Here is a 12,339-nt window from a genome sequence, read left to right as displayed (position 1 = left end):
TAGCTAAAATCTGGTCACCCTGTAAAGGACCTTAGGAACTGAGCTGTCACTAGTGTCTTTTACCTGGTAAGTATTTAAGATAGCAAGGTGCTGAAAAATGACACAAGCTAGAAAGAAAGGGCTGGTGTCACGATGTGCTGAGAAAGTTAAATGTCATTGTGGGGTTCTGTCTCTGTGCAGCGTTTCTTTTCCCTGTCCCCTTCCCTTAATCTGTTTTCCTTAAACCACAAAACTTTAATTTTCTATTTCACAGAAGAGCAGCGCAAATACTGAAATAATCTCTAGAGATGTTCTGCAGATATTTTTGCTTCTTCAGTCTGTGGCTTTTCCTCCCAACCCAAAGGTAACTGGAGTGTTTATTTTGCTGTACAGGTCATCTGAATTATGTTTAATATAAATAATGTTGCCGAAAATGAAATTATGCATCCAATTTTCCAGCCCATCCAAAGAAAGCTGGGTGCTCAAACAGCAACCTGCACAGGTCCCCAAAATACAATCTATGCATTGACAGCGCAACCCCTCTTTCCCTGTTCAAGAGCAGGAACATCAGCTGTTTTTGCTGGAAACGCCTCCCCCATGCCTCCCAGCTGAGTTATTGCCATTCCTGGACTGTGTTCAAGTCCTAAAGGCTCTCACATAGTGTGCGCTAAGCAGTAACTGCTCAGTTCTGTTGTTAGGTTCTTTTTGGTCTAAAAACCTGCAGCAAAGCTCCAAGGACTATTAACTCAGCTTTAAAGCACAGTTTGAGACTGGGGAGAGAGACAGCACCTCCTTCGGCCCTTCACAGAGCACTAACAAACTGAACGGTTCACTCACGTTTTCATTAAGTGAGCACATGAACACAGTGCTTGGGGACACTGCACCATAAAACGTACCTTTTTATGGTCCCCAAATCCTGTTTCTCTAGCTGTCTATTTATATGATGGTACAGCTCTGTGAACCTCACAATGCCAGGTACTAGCTGTGTTGTCTGTCCACAAAACGTTAATTTTGACCTTGTAATAGTAAATTGGGGTTGAACCCTCTGTGTGCACAGCAGCTGGGGAAGTCAAGATCACAAAACTTTCCTCGTGTCTATGAAGTGCTCACTGCCTTACCTCTCCCCTTCCAACGTACTCGGGGATTTTACTCCTGATGGTAGCTGTAGAGATGCTTCCTGACACTAACAAATGAGGATGAAAGCTTGTTTAGGGTAACAGTGATTAGGAGGGAGGAGCTGTTGGGCAGTAAGATTTGTCTCAGGCTGTCATAAGCAGGAAGATAAAAAGAGATGTTCTGTATATACATTTTATGAGGGGGAATGGGAAGGAGATTACAGGTTATTAGTAACTCTGTGATATACTGACCTTGCTTGACTTGTCTGGGACATTTAAAGAATGACCTTAAGCCATGGTGTCTGCAAACCTGCGGTTACTTGTTGAGGTAATTTGCTATATTCCCATCCCTTTAAGGTTTTAATTATTCAGCTAAGTTAAGTAATGTGAGTAAGTGCTCATGATTTCAATTATTTACTTATTTTTAGTAAGCATTTTATGTAGTTTGGTTGTTTGAGCACAAGCTGGGAAAGCAGCTGCACACCTGGTGTGCCCAGTGCGCTTGGCCCCATGTAACAGGATATTATTTGTGTCCCCAGGAGGTGCTTGCTGGGTCATGTATCCAACCCAGGCAGCAGTGACACGACATCCCTCCCTGGATTTGAGAACCTCACCGTGGGATACAACAAATATCTCAGGCCCTACTTTGGTGGTACGTTGGCTCTCTGCATTTCACTGTTTGAAGAACGGTCTGTAATGCTTGTGTAGAGGGGTGAGCATGCTCTCAGCTTTCATTACGTGCCTCAGTTTAAAAGGTTGTGTCCCTTTTAAATTAGCTGGTAGCCAAAGCTGCCCTCCTCCCTGTGCATTCAGTGTTGTCTTGAATATGTTGTGCACACATGCACGTACAGGGCATGAGAATGTGTCCATCTATGAAGAACATGGAATTTATAAAAAAAAAAAAAAAAAAACCTTTAGCACCCCTGTGAAAGATCTGACAGTAATTAAATTCTGCACTAATTGTGCATGCTTTTGTTTAGGGCCTACCCCTTGTGATTTTCTGCTTTATTTTTGTGCATGTAAATTTATTTAGTAGACAGTGGGCGTAGAGGAATAAGTCATTCTTCCCTCCAGAAATAATGACTTCTTGCCAAGTGCTTTCACTTCACACTGGGACACAAACTAAACCTGATTTAAACCCTTGTGAAACTCCAGAGAGTGAGCACCTGAAGGACAGTCAGTTATTCAGGAACTCACCCGAGGCTGTTGTCTGCCTTAGGTGTCAGGTCTCCCACCTCCCAGGTGAATGTTGCAACCACTTGGAGGAACGGGTTTCAGAATGGCATTGGGCATCTGAAAAATATTGATTAAAGCTTTAAAAAAAAAAAAAAAAACTATGAAAACTTTGATAAATTCTGCTTGTCTGCCAGAACCTGTTACTGAAACAAAGCTCAGCAGAAAAATTCCCCATCAGCTTCCACCGGGAGCTGCATGTTTTTCCGCTGTAGCTCCTGCAGACTGGCCTTCTGCTGCTGGCAGCTTTGAGCCCCTTCCTCTTTTCTGACCATGGTGATAAATTTCTGGGACAAGACAGAATTTAGCAGCTTGTTATGCCCAAAATGTCTCATGCAGGAATAGAAAAGCTCTATTAGAGCCTGTCATATAAGTGAGCAGATGCTTCTGAATTGCTTAACAGCCATCTATGCCAGACTATGCCAACTATAACCATTAAACAAAAATGGTTGTAACTCAGGTTTGACCTCCTCCAGAGTCCCCAAGTCCTCACAGTTCCACCCTCTTGTCATTAATTTTAGTGGCAAGTGTCTAAATATCTAAAAACAAGATGGAAGAATGTAAATGACAGCTACTTGAAAAAATATGTATCTTAGGTGAATGAAATAAATTTTGGAGTTTGGAACGCTTCAAAAAACAGCAAAAACACAAACCCTTCTAACCTGGAAAGAGATTTAGAAAGTGTCCCATAGACTTTCCTACACGTGACTTGGAGATGATGAAAAGGAGTTTCAGCAAGTCCCACGAAGACAGCACTGCTGTGTTACCACCTGGGCAGAGGGCAGTCTTGGAAAGCACCAAGCCCTACTGCTAGCAGGTCTGTGCGCAGCAGCGCAATAGTGACATTGTGGTCCAGGGGACAGGCTCAGATCTTTGGGTCCCAAAGTCATGCTGGAGCCGCTGGGATTAAACAAATGGGGCCCAACCTAAGGGAAAGTCTGTGTCTTTCTGCTTGTATAATAATGACCCTCTTTCAGAGCCACCTGTTCACCCACCCCATTGCAGGACCTGGTGAGTGCTCTTCAGTCATTTCCTGGGGAGCAGCTGCCCTCTTGTGGTGGATTTTAAGAGTTAATAATAGAAAATAGGGGAGTAAGTACCAAGATTCAGGACTTGAATGCTGAAAATTTGCTTGTAAATAAAACAGCAATATAATAAAAAGGCCAAGGCTGTTGCATTTCTCGTTTGTAACCCAGTACGTTGTCTCAGCAATCACTGAATTTTTCTGACTCTCAGTTTTCCTCTCTGAGGAACAGGGTGGCTGGTGGACACCTGGCTTGTGGAGAGTCCTCAGAGAGCTGCATGTGTGAAACAAATCGTGCAGTGCTTGCTGTTCCTCCCACTGTGCAAACATTGTGGACTGGGTAACAAGGAATAAACTGGCTTTGGCTTCCCGTTGGCAAATGCCACTGAAATGCTCTTCATTTAAATGGCTAATGGACATGGATATTTGCTGTCTGGTACCATCACCAAATACAGAACTCCAGTTCCCTAACAGCAACAACTTCATTTTGGATGATAAAGTCATTTGTGAGCCTAGTGCTTTGAAACTGTGTCTAGCCCTTTGGGCTTCTGCAGTTTTAGAGATAATGTCCTGTGTGGGGGAAGCTGGGAGTAGCGCCCATGCTGTACGGCATCCTGACCGGTTCTGTTCTTCTCTGCTTAAGCTTTCCTTTCCCTCCACAGGAGAACCTGTTCAAATCGCAATGAGCCTGGACATTGCCAGTATTTCTAGTATATCTGAGAGTGACATGGTAAGCGAAATAATTTGTGTTTTGTAAGAGAGGAGAATGGGATCTGCTTGAGAGACTCATCATGTTACCATATGTTCAGCACAGAAACTGTCATTCCAGCTGCTTTGCTTTCCTGTGTCTGACCACTTTCAAGGGTGTGAGGAAAAGAAGGCTCACTTATGGTTGCAGACTACATAGACACCATAGTAATGTGGGCTTGTAAGTAAAAAGCAATGACCCCAAAAGTCCTACTGGTTTATAAAAATCAAAAAATCAACGACAACAACAAAAAAAACACCTGAGTGCCTCTTGGAAATTTCCTCTCCCTTCCTTTTCCTCCACGTAGCAGCCCTCTGTGCGGGGTAGGACTGGCCTCGGTTGGGCGTGGTGGTGCTGTATGAAGACAGCCAGCGTCTCTCCTTGGGGAGGAGAAATGAGGTTTTGAGCTGAGACAGTCTGAGGCTCAATGGACTGGTCAACCCCCCCCCCCCCCCCCCCCCCCCCCGGAAAAAAAGTAATGACAATTTTCAAATGTACAGAGACCATCTTCCCACCACTGAGTCTGGTTCCCTCTGCTTCTGGTTACAGCTTGATTTCAAACATTGCTGAGAATTCCTTGTTCAGGTTAAAGCTCCTTTTCTGTTAAGCCATCCTACAAATTACAGATTAAATGAAACAGAACTGCAGTGTCCACCACAAACAAGCAATGTATCTGTGGTATAACACAGCAAATTCATGCTGTTACACAAATGCCAGGCCTTTTGAAATTAAAAGGCATTACTGGTTGTATTTACTGCATCTGTAAGGAGGGAGGCAAAATAATACAACAGAGTCCTGTCTCTGTCCAGGAGGCTCTTTAGAGCTGAGCATTGCAATGTTCTTGTTTGGTGGGGCAATATACAAATACTTCAGACACTGCAGATACATCTTGGCAGGCTAAATTCAAGCCAAATTAATCACTTCAATTCAAAGTCCTGTTAAAAAAAAAAAAAAGATGCTACAAGTTTCGTGGTTTTGTGTTTTTTTGACCTTACTGATGAAATAACAGGTTGGAATTTTTTACCTTTATTTCTTCCAGATGTCTCTCTCATCACGTATGTAATACACACATAATTTTCCATCTCTAGTCCATGGTTGGTTTTTAATATCAGTGACTTGCTGAGTGGCCTCAAATCTGTACTTCCCATCTGTTTTCTTACCTGCAAAGCAGACACAAAAATATCAATTGCAATAACTGCTCATTTCAAAATAAAAATAATCTAAAAAAACACAAAATAAAACTGAAGTGCTGTGAATATAATCTCTAGTTCTTATACAGAACACGTTAGAGTTCTTATATATACTTATTTCCCATAAGTATATGGGAAATGTAGTACAATAAATAAAACTACGATGAAGATCTGTTGGTTTTACTGTAATGCATTTGGTGCTGAGCTTTGATGGGTTGAACAACTGTGAGTTCTGCATCTTGTCACACATGGCATATACCTACAGTTTATGCCGTGCAGGTGTTCTGGATGCTCAGCCTCAGTTTCTTCTCTCTTCCCCAGGATTATACAGCTACTATATATTTGCGGCAGCGCTGGACAGATCCCCGGTTAGTCTTTCATGGTAACAAGAGCTTCACGCTGGATGCCCGTCTAGTGGAATTGCTCTGGGTACCAGACACGTACATCGTGGAGTCAAAAAGGTCCTTCCTGCATGATGTCACTGTGGGCAACCGCCTCATAAGATTGTTCTCTAACGGTACCATCCTGTATGCCTTAAGGTAAATCAACCTTTGCCTTCACTGATGACAGCGGTTCAGAATAGATTTCCAGAATTATGCTAGACAGGAGCAGATAGCAACTGTCAGAGGTAATGATGAGCTTGGAGCCAACAAGCCAACTGTGACAGTACTCTACTGATCCATTACCCACAGTCCTGGCCACCTGGAAACTCCTGCCAAGGATCAGGCAGGATTCCACAACGTGACACGTGCTGTGTACAGAGCAGTGTCTGCTCAGAAAGCTCACAATTTTGGATGTTACGTGGGACAAGTCAAGTAGAGTCAGATGGAGGCTGGAGAGGAAGGGAGAGAGGACATCTTAACAGTAAAAGTTTAACTGATGGTGGGGAATTATTTCCTTATCCAGTGCCACGCAGCCATAATTTCTTCTCTTTAGCAAAAAGTGCATGTGTATGTGCACTGCAGAAATGTGCACAGTAATGTGTTAGCAAGCCCTAGATCTCCCTAGCTAGATGTAACGGAGCGTGTCTCAGTTACCTTCAATGCAAGCAAACTGCTATAAGCAGACTTGTTCATCCTCCCCATCAAAGCAAGCCAAGGTTTATGCACCATTAGTTGCTGTGCCTCAGGTGACAAGGGGTAACTTCTAAGTGCTAACAGTAGCACTAGAAAACATGTTAATCTACATTAAGGCTCCCACCACAGCAAGGCAAAAATCCTCCTTCAGTTACACTTTCATCAGTATGGCTGTAGAGAACATCTTAAGGAGGGTTCTCTCTGACTGCAGCATTCCTTTCATTTTATAGGTCAAAATTTTCTAAACGGAGCAGGATCCTTGTGGTCTAGTCTGCTATGAGAAGTAGAAATATTCCATTACCATGCTTTTATTGCAACTTCAGAGTTCTTTCTCCTCTTACAGAATCACTACTACTGTTGCTTGTAACATGGACCTGTCAAAATATCCTATGGACACACAAACATGCAAACTGCAGTTAGAGAGCTGTAAGTATAACACTCTGGAGAGAAAAAAAAAAAAAAACAAAACACTGACTTTAAATTTGTTTATTCAAAGTCTAATGTATGTAAATATGCATCTTGAATATTTGCATTCATCATGGTGGCCTCCTGAAGCAGTAAATAATAATGGTCAAAAGAAAACTTTATTTGATCAATGTTCAAATGCTTGTGTTGTAATCCTCAGTTTAGAGTTTTTTTCTGTCACTATGCAATTTATATTTAGGAAAAAAAAAGTGGTAATAAATAGTATCTTCATCAAAGAGTAAATTAAATAGTTCCTTTCTGTACAGAAAGGGTTTAGTAGTAACTGCTACGTTTCCAAATTTGGTCCTTTTTGCACACAACTTCAAAAGCAACTTGTGGGGATAAGTGCATGGGATGGAGTACAGAACAACCTCACACATATTACCTTAAACCTGTTGTATCTCCCAAACCAATCCAACCCTGTCTGTGAGAGCTGTCTGTTACAATAATGGAGATGGAGGGACCCTCATCAACAGGAGGAGTCTCAGGCTTGGAAGCCTCAAAAAAAAGGAACAATCAGGGAATTCTGCTCTTAAATTAAACGTTCGTCTACAGCAAAGTTGGCTGAGAACTGGTAACAGGTAAATCAGACCCTAAGAAAAGCTAGGGTACTACATGGCTTTTACACAGGAGCTCAGCAAGAACAGTGCTGCTGTTACGTCTCTGTGAAGCTCCCCCACAAGCAAGCCCCCTTCTCCTGCTTTGTGTCACAAAAAGAAACATCTACAATCTCAGTGCTGAAAAGACCAGATTAAACTTCTGGGGTTGTAGCATGAAGCACCTAAGGAAGCACATATTATTTTCACATTAAAATCATATTAGTTCACCATGGTTAACTTTATTACAAAGAATAGCTCCTGAAATAATAATGATTGGCCTCTTCTGCTAAAGCATAGCTTGTTTGGGCCTGCTTTAAAAGTGATTGGGTCCTACATCATGCTCAGTTGCTGTATAATTCCAATGAAATTACATGCACATTGCCCACTGGAGGTTTCATTAGGATAAGTGCCCAGAAATAATGCTATTTAAATATATGCCAGATGAATTAACAACAATCTATCATTTATTATAAAATTTTCCTGAGTAACCACGATTTATAAAACTGTTTAGAAACTTTGAAAAGTCACATGCTTAGGATTCTGCGCAGGGATTCATACCCTGGACACCTCATTTACAAGTTCATCATACTCAAACTCTGGTAATTTGTGTCTAATAAGAAAACACAATTAGATAAAAATAGAGCTGCAACTGCATCTGATTCTTTCTACCAGGATGAACAGGTCATTATCAACATAAACGTGTCCCTGCTCATTTTCTCAAAGAATGGCACTTAATAAAAGGATCAAATTAGTGAGATTGATTGGCTTATTTACTAAATTAAGTGAAATTTTTAAAGTGAATGGCTAGCTGGTGACACAGTACAAGCTCTGTCCCTCACATTGAGGTATCCTTTAGTCCAGCCTGAGGTCACGGAGTGCCATCATTTACGTTCCTGGTGGCAATTTCTCAGCTAGCACATGTGGAGTTTACTGATAACTGCTTGCGCTGTTGATCTTATCTGTCCCATTGTTTTGGGGCAGGAATTCAGTGTCGCCTAAACATTGGGTATGTTTGTGTGTCAACAGTCCTGGGCAATACATATATGGTCAGAAGAGCCTGGTATGTAACTGCAGAGCAGTCTCAGCTCCAAGCTCTCAATTAACTGTGGACACCTTTTCTGATCTTATTGAGCACTTGAATAGATGGTCCAGTGCCATATGCTTCTGCTAGCTGATAAAGGCTCCGTGAGATCTGCCCTCTCTTGTTTTTAACCAGTGCATTCTTGCTCGCCTTGCGTGACTGAAGAATATGCTCAAGGGTTGAGCACTGTGGTAGTTTTATCCTGCAGTGTATAACTGATCTGGGGATGGCAGGAGTATTAAATTATCTTGAAAAACGTGAAAACATTTTAAAATTGGAATACCCAATATAAATGATTGAAACGGGTTCTTTGCATCACTCGCAGTGATACATGTTCCCAGCCAAATCTGAACCAGCAGACTGAAAATATAGCAATGAAAATTCCACTGACGGTCTGACATGGAAAGAGGGTTTTTGTCCAGCCCAGGTTGCAGAGGTGCTATTTTTGCTCCTAGCCAGGAGGCAGGGCAGAGCGACACCTGGCATTTATTGGCTCACCACAGTAACACAGGTCTCTGTTCTCCTTAGGGGGATATGATGAAAATGATGTCATCTTTACATGGCTGAGAGGAAACGACTCTGTCCATGGCATAGAAAGGCTGCGGCTCTCTCAGTACACAGTGGAACGTTACTACACCCTGGTCTCGAAGTCACAGCAGGAGACGGGTAAAGCTCTCTTAAGGATCTCTCCTCCCACCTCCTTCCTTCTATGGACCTATATCTTTTGACTCAAGAAGCCTGAATCAAGGAACTCTTGAGCAAAACTTACAAAGAGAGACAGAAAGATAGTAAAATCTAACTTGCAATCAGGGTATTCTGTAGGATGGGAAGCCATGGAAAGATGGATCTTTTAATATACTACATTCACTTAACCTGTTGATTTTTTTTTCCTTAAATGCTCAATTTCTTTCTCTACACACACCTGAATATACTCCCTCCCCTCCTCGCAGGTCTGCAGTCTATAAATACTGCAAGGAGCCATGTTTACAGTGACTGGGAGTAAAATTAACTTTCTAAATATACTTTTTTTTTCTAAATGACAGTTCTGTCATGTTTTTGGTGGATTAATATCCCTCTGTTCATCAGAATTCAACATCTTTTTAATTTTCAGCATGAATACTCTTCTATCACTATAGAAAGGGACAAATCTTCCTTAGAATGACCAGGTTTTAAAAATAATCATGTTTTGTTGTTTACTGTAGTGTACACAGCCCAAGAACAACATGGTTTTTGTTTCTACACTTCAAAGGGAACTATTGTTTAAGCAGCAGAAATATCTCCTGAAAATACTTGCAATCCAGCCCCTGAACGCTTATGTCACTATAATGACACTGATTTTAAAAAATGGACTGAATTGTTTTGGAGTATACAAAGACACAGTTACCAAAGATCACAAATTACTAATGAATACAGGGAATATAAATCCCTGTGATGATAAGATGCTGGGATGCTTTGGGACATGAGCCAAAGCCTGCTGAAATCAAAAGAAAATCTTGTGTTTATTTCTCAGCCATCAGATAAGAATGAATTTGGCAATGCCTCTTCAAAGTGGTTCTTGGGAAAAAATGTGTTGTGCTGAAAAAGAGAATCGAAGAAAGTATCAGTCTGTCCCCACCCTGAGCTACAATGCTAGAATAAAATATTCCCACTGTGGATTAAGTTCAGGAGCCCCACTGCAAGCCACACGTTGTATCTCCTGCCAGCCAATTCTGTGTATGTGTACAGACATACATGTGTTTGTTTATCCATCCTTTGTCTAGGATATGTTAGATACAAAAGGTTATTCTGAGGCAAGAAGTCACGCTTTTGTAAGTAATGCATCTGCCATGATTTCAGTGAGGCTCTGCTGATGTCCATCAGCTGAAGGTCTGGTGCTGGGGGGTCCCGATTTCAGTTTGAAGGTCCTTGGGAATCTCACATTCGCTGTGTTTCTCCCTTTGGTGAACAGGCAGTTACCCACGACTGATCCTGCAGTTTGAGCTGAGAAGAAACATCCTTTATTTCATTTTGGAGACCTATGTGCCATCTACTCTGCTTGTCATGTTGTCCTGGGTTTCTTTTTGGATCACCCTGGATTCAGTGCCTGCCCGGACCTGCATTGGTGAGTTGCTGCCTGAGGGAGGGAGAAGAGTTCGGCAGGGAAGGGGAGCCTCCAACGGCAAGGTAGATGGTAGCTTTCTTGAGTTCTCTGCTGCTGTTCACGTTCTGCTTTTACTGGTGGCAGGGCTAGGTTAGCAGCAGGAAGTGTGGAAGAGATTCTGTGCCTGGTGTACTTGCCCCCCGTGCGCCCCCCCCCCCCCCCCCCCCCCCGCAGAGCTGTGTACGGCCAAGGCTCCTGTTAGCCTCGCAGTAGAGGACAGAGCATGCATTCCTTGTTACGGGCTTTGGTGGAGGGAGATTTTTATTTACTTTTTAATTGAAAGTATGAAAAGTAGGAGCCAAGTGCCTACGGGAACCAGTTGTTAAAGGCATGGAGAGCCTCTGCAAAGCCAGTAGTTAGTGTTACAACAGCAATTCAGCTGAAGGATGATTTGGATCTGCTAAATGGTGCTGCGCTGTTTTTGCATAGCAGTAGAGGGTGACACCATGTACCTTCTATTGGGTATGTGGACAGAGGATAGGCCAAGTCTTTTCCTAAGTGTCTGTAAGAGAAGGTCTTTCCTTTTTTGCTTTCCAAGGTGTAACAACAGTGCTTTCCATGACAACTCTGATGATCGGCTCACGAAGTTCACTCTCAAAAACCAACTGCTTCATTAAGGCCATTGATGTTTACCTTGGCATCTGCTTCAGCTTCATCTTTGGTGCCCTCGTGGAATATGCAGTGGCTCACTACAGCTCCTCACAGAAATGTACAGCTAAAACACCTCAGGAGGTAATGTCTAATCTACCTTCATAAAACTAGTTATCTCAGATCAACACTAATTAGTCCTTCATTAACTGAATAAGACCAGTAGTCTTCCTGCTATGGGTACAGTTAACAGCTGCTTCTCCTAATTGTCACTAAATGTAAGGGTTTTTTGTGCTACAGATGCAATAGCAGTGATCACAAATAGCCCTAGATCCACATTGGATTGTTCAAAGTGATCTGCTTTAGTGGCAGAAATTAAATATTCCAGTATGACTGTAGCTTGGTCGTCATCAAGGGTCCAAATCCTGTCAGGAGGAGAAGAGCTATCCCACATCCCTGGTGAGTTCCTCACCTAGTTACCGTGTAGACGTGAAGGCAGACTGATGTCTTGCAGAAGATGAACAGCGGGTTGCTCAGTGACATCAAGAATGAGACTTGTTCAAAGAACTCAAGATCTCTATAAACACAGTATGGAAACAGGCATCTCTGGGACTCCGGGCACTTTCAAAATTAGGCAGCAGCGGGAAGGCTGGTTTGCACACTCTTTTTGGTGAACGTGTATGAAGCTGTGTGCTTGTATCTTCATCCATACGGTCTCTTAATGGATGAGCACTCTTCTTCTACAGGAGAGGCCAAACCCTGTAACTGAATACTCTTGTTTCTTAGGGGCCTGCAAATGAACTTACTAAAGAAATGGAAGAAGTCAACATCGCTAACATCTTCAACAGCTCCATTGCCAGCTACAAACAGAAAATCGGTTTTACAAGTATTCAGATTTCAAGTGACAATATTAACTGCAGTGACTTGACCATGAAAACTCATGAGAAAATCAAACGTGTCTTGAGAAACAAAATGCACAGAATTATCGGTTATTTCACAATTCAGAACCCCAGCAATGTAGACCACTACTCCAAATTGCTTTTTCCATTGTTTTTTATGTTGGTCAATGTGTTTTATTGGGCTTATTATTTATATTTTTAG

General features: G+C 42.2%; 1 protein-coding gene across 1 annotated transcript; it reads left to right on the top strand.

Annotated features, from left to right (window-relative positions):
* Positions 1–248: 248 nt before the first annotated feature.
* On the top strand, positions 249–12,339 carry GABRP (gamma-aminobutyric acid type A receptor subunit pi). The gene is made up of 9 exons (XM_035562894.2): positions 249–343; positions 1,634–1,746; positions 4,014–4,081; positions 5,611–5,828; positions 6,709–6,791; positions 9,039–9,176; positions 10,459–10,611; positions 11,189–11,382; positions 12,025–12,339. Exons 1-9 carry the CDS (start codon positions 288–290, stop codon positions 12,337–12,339), a joined length of 1,338 nt encoding a protein of 445 aa, XP_035418787.1. The 5' UTR covers positions 249–287.

Source organism: Cygnus atratus, chromosome 14, assembly GCF_013377495.2.
Source record: "Cygnus atratus isolate AKBS03 ecotype Queensland, Australia chromosome 14, CAtr_DNAZoo_HiC_assembly, whole genome shotgun sequence".
NCBI lineage: Eukaryota > Metazoa > Chordata > Aves > Anseriformes > Anatidae > Cygnus > Cygnus atratus.
Note: the sequence above shows the minus strand (reverse complement) of the source record. Positions and strands in the feature narration are given on the sequence as shown.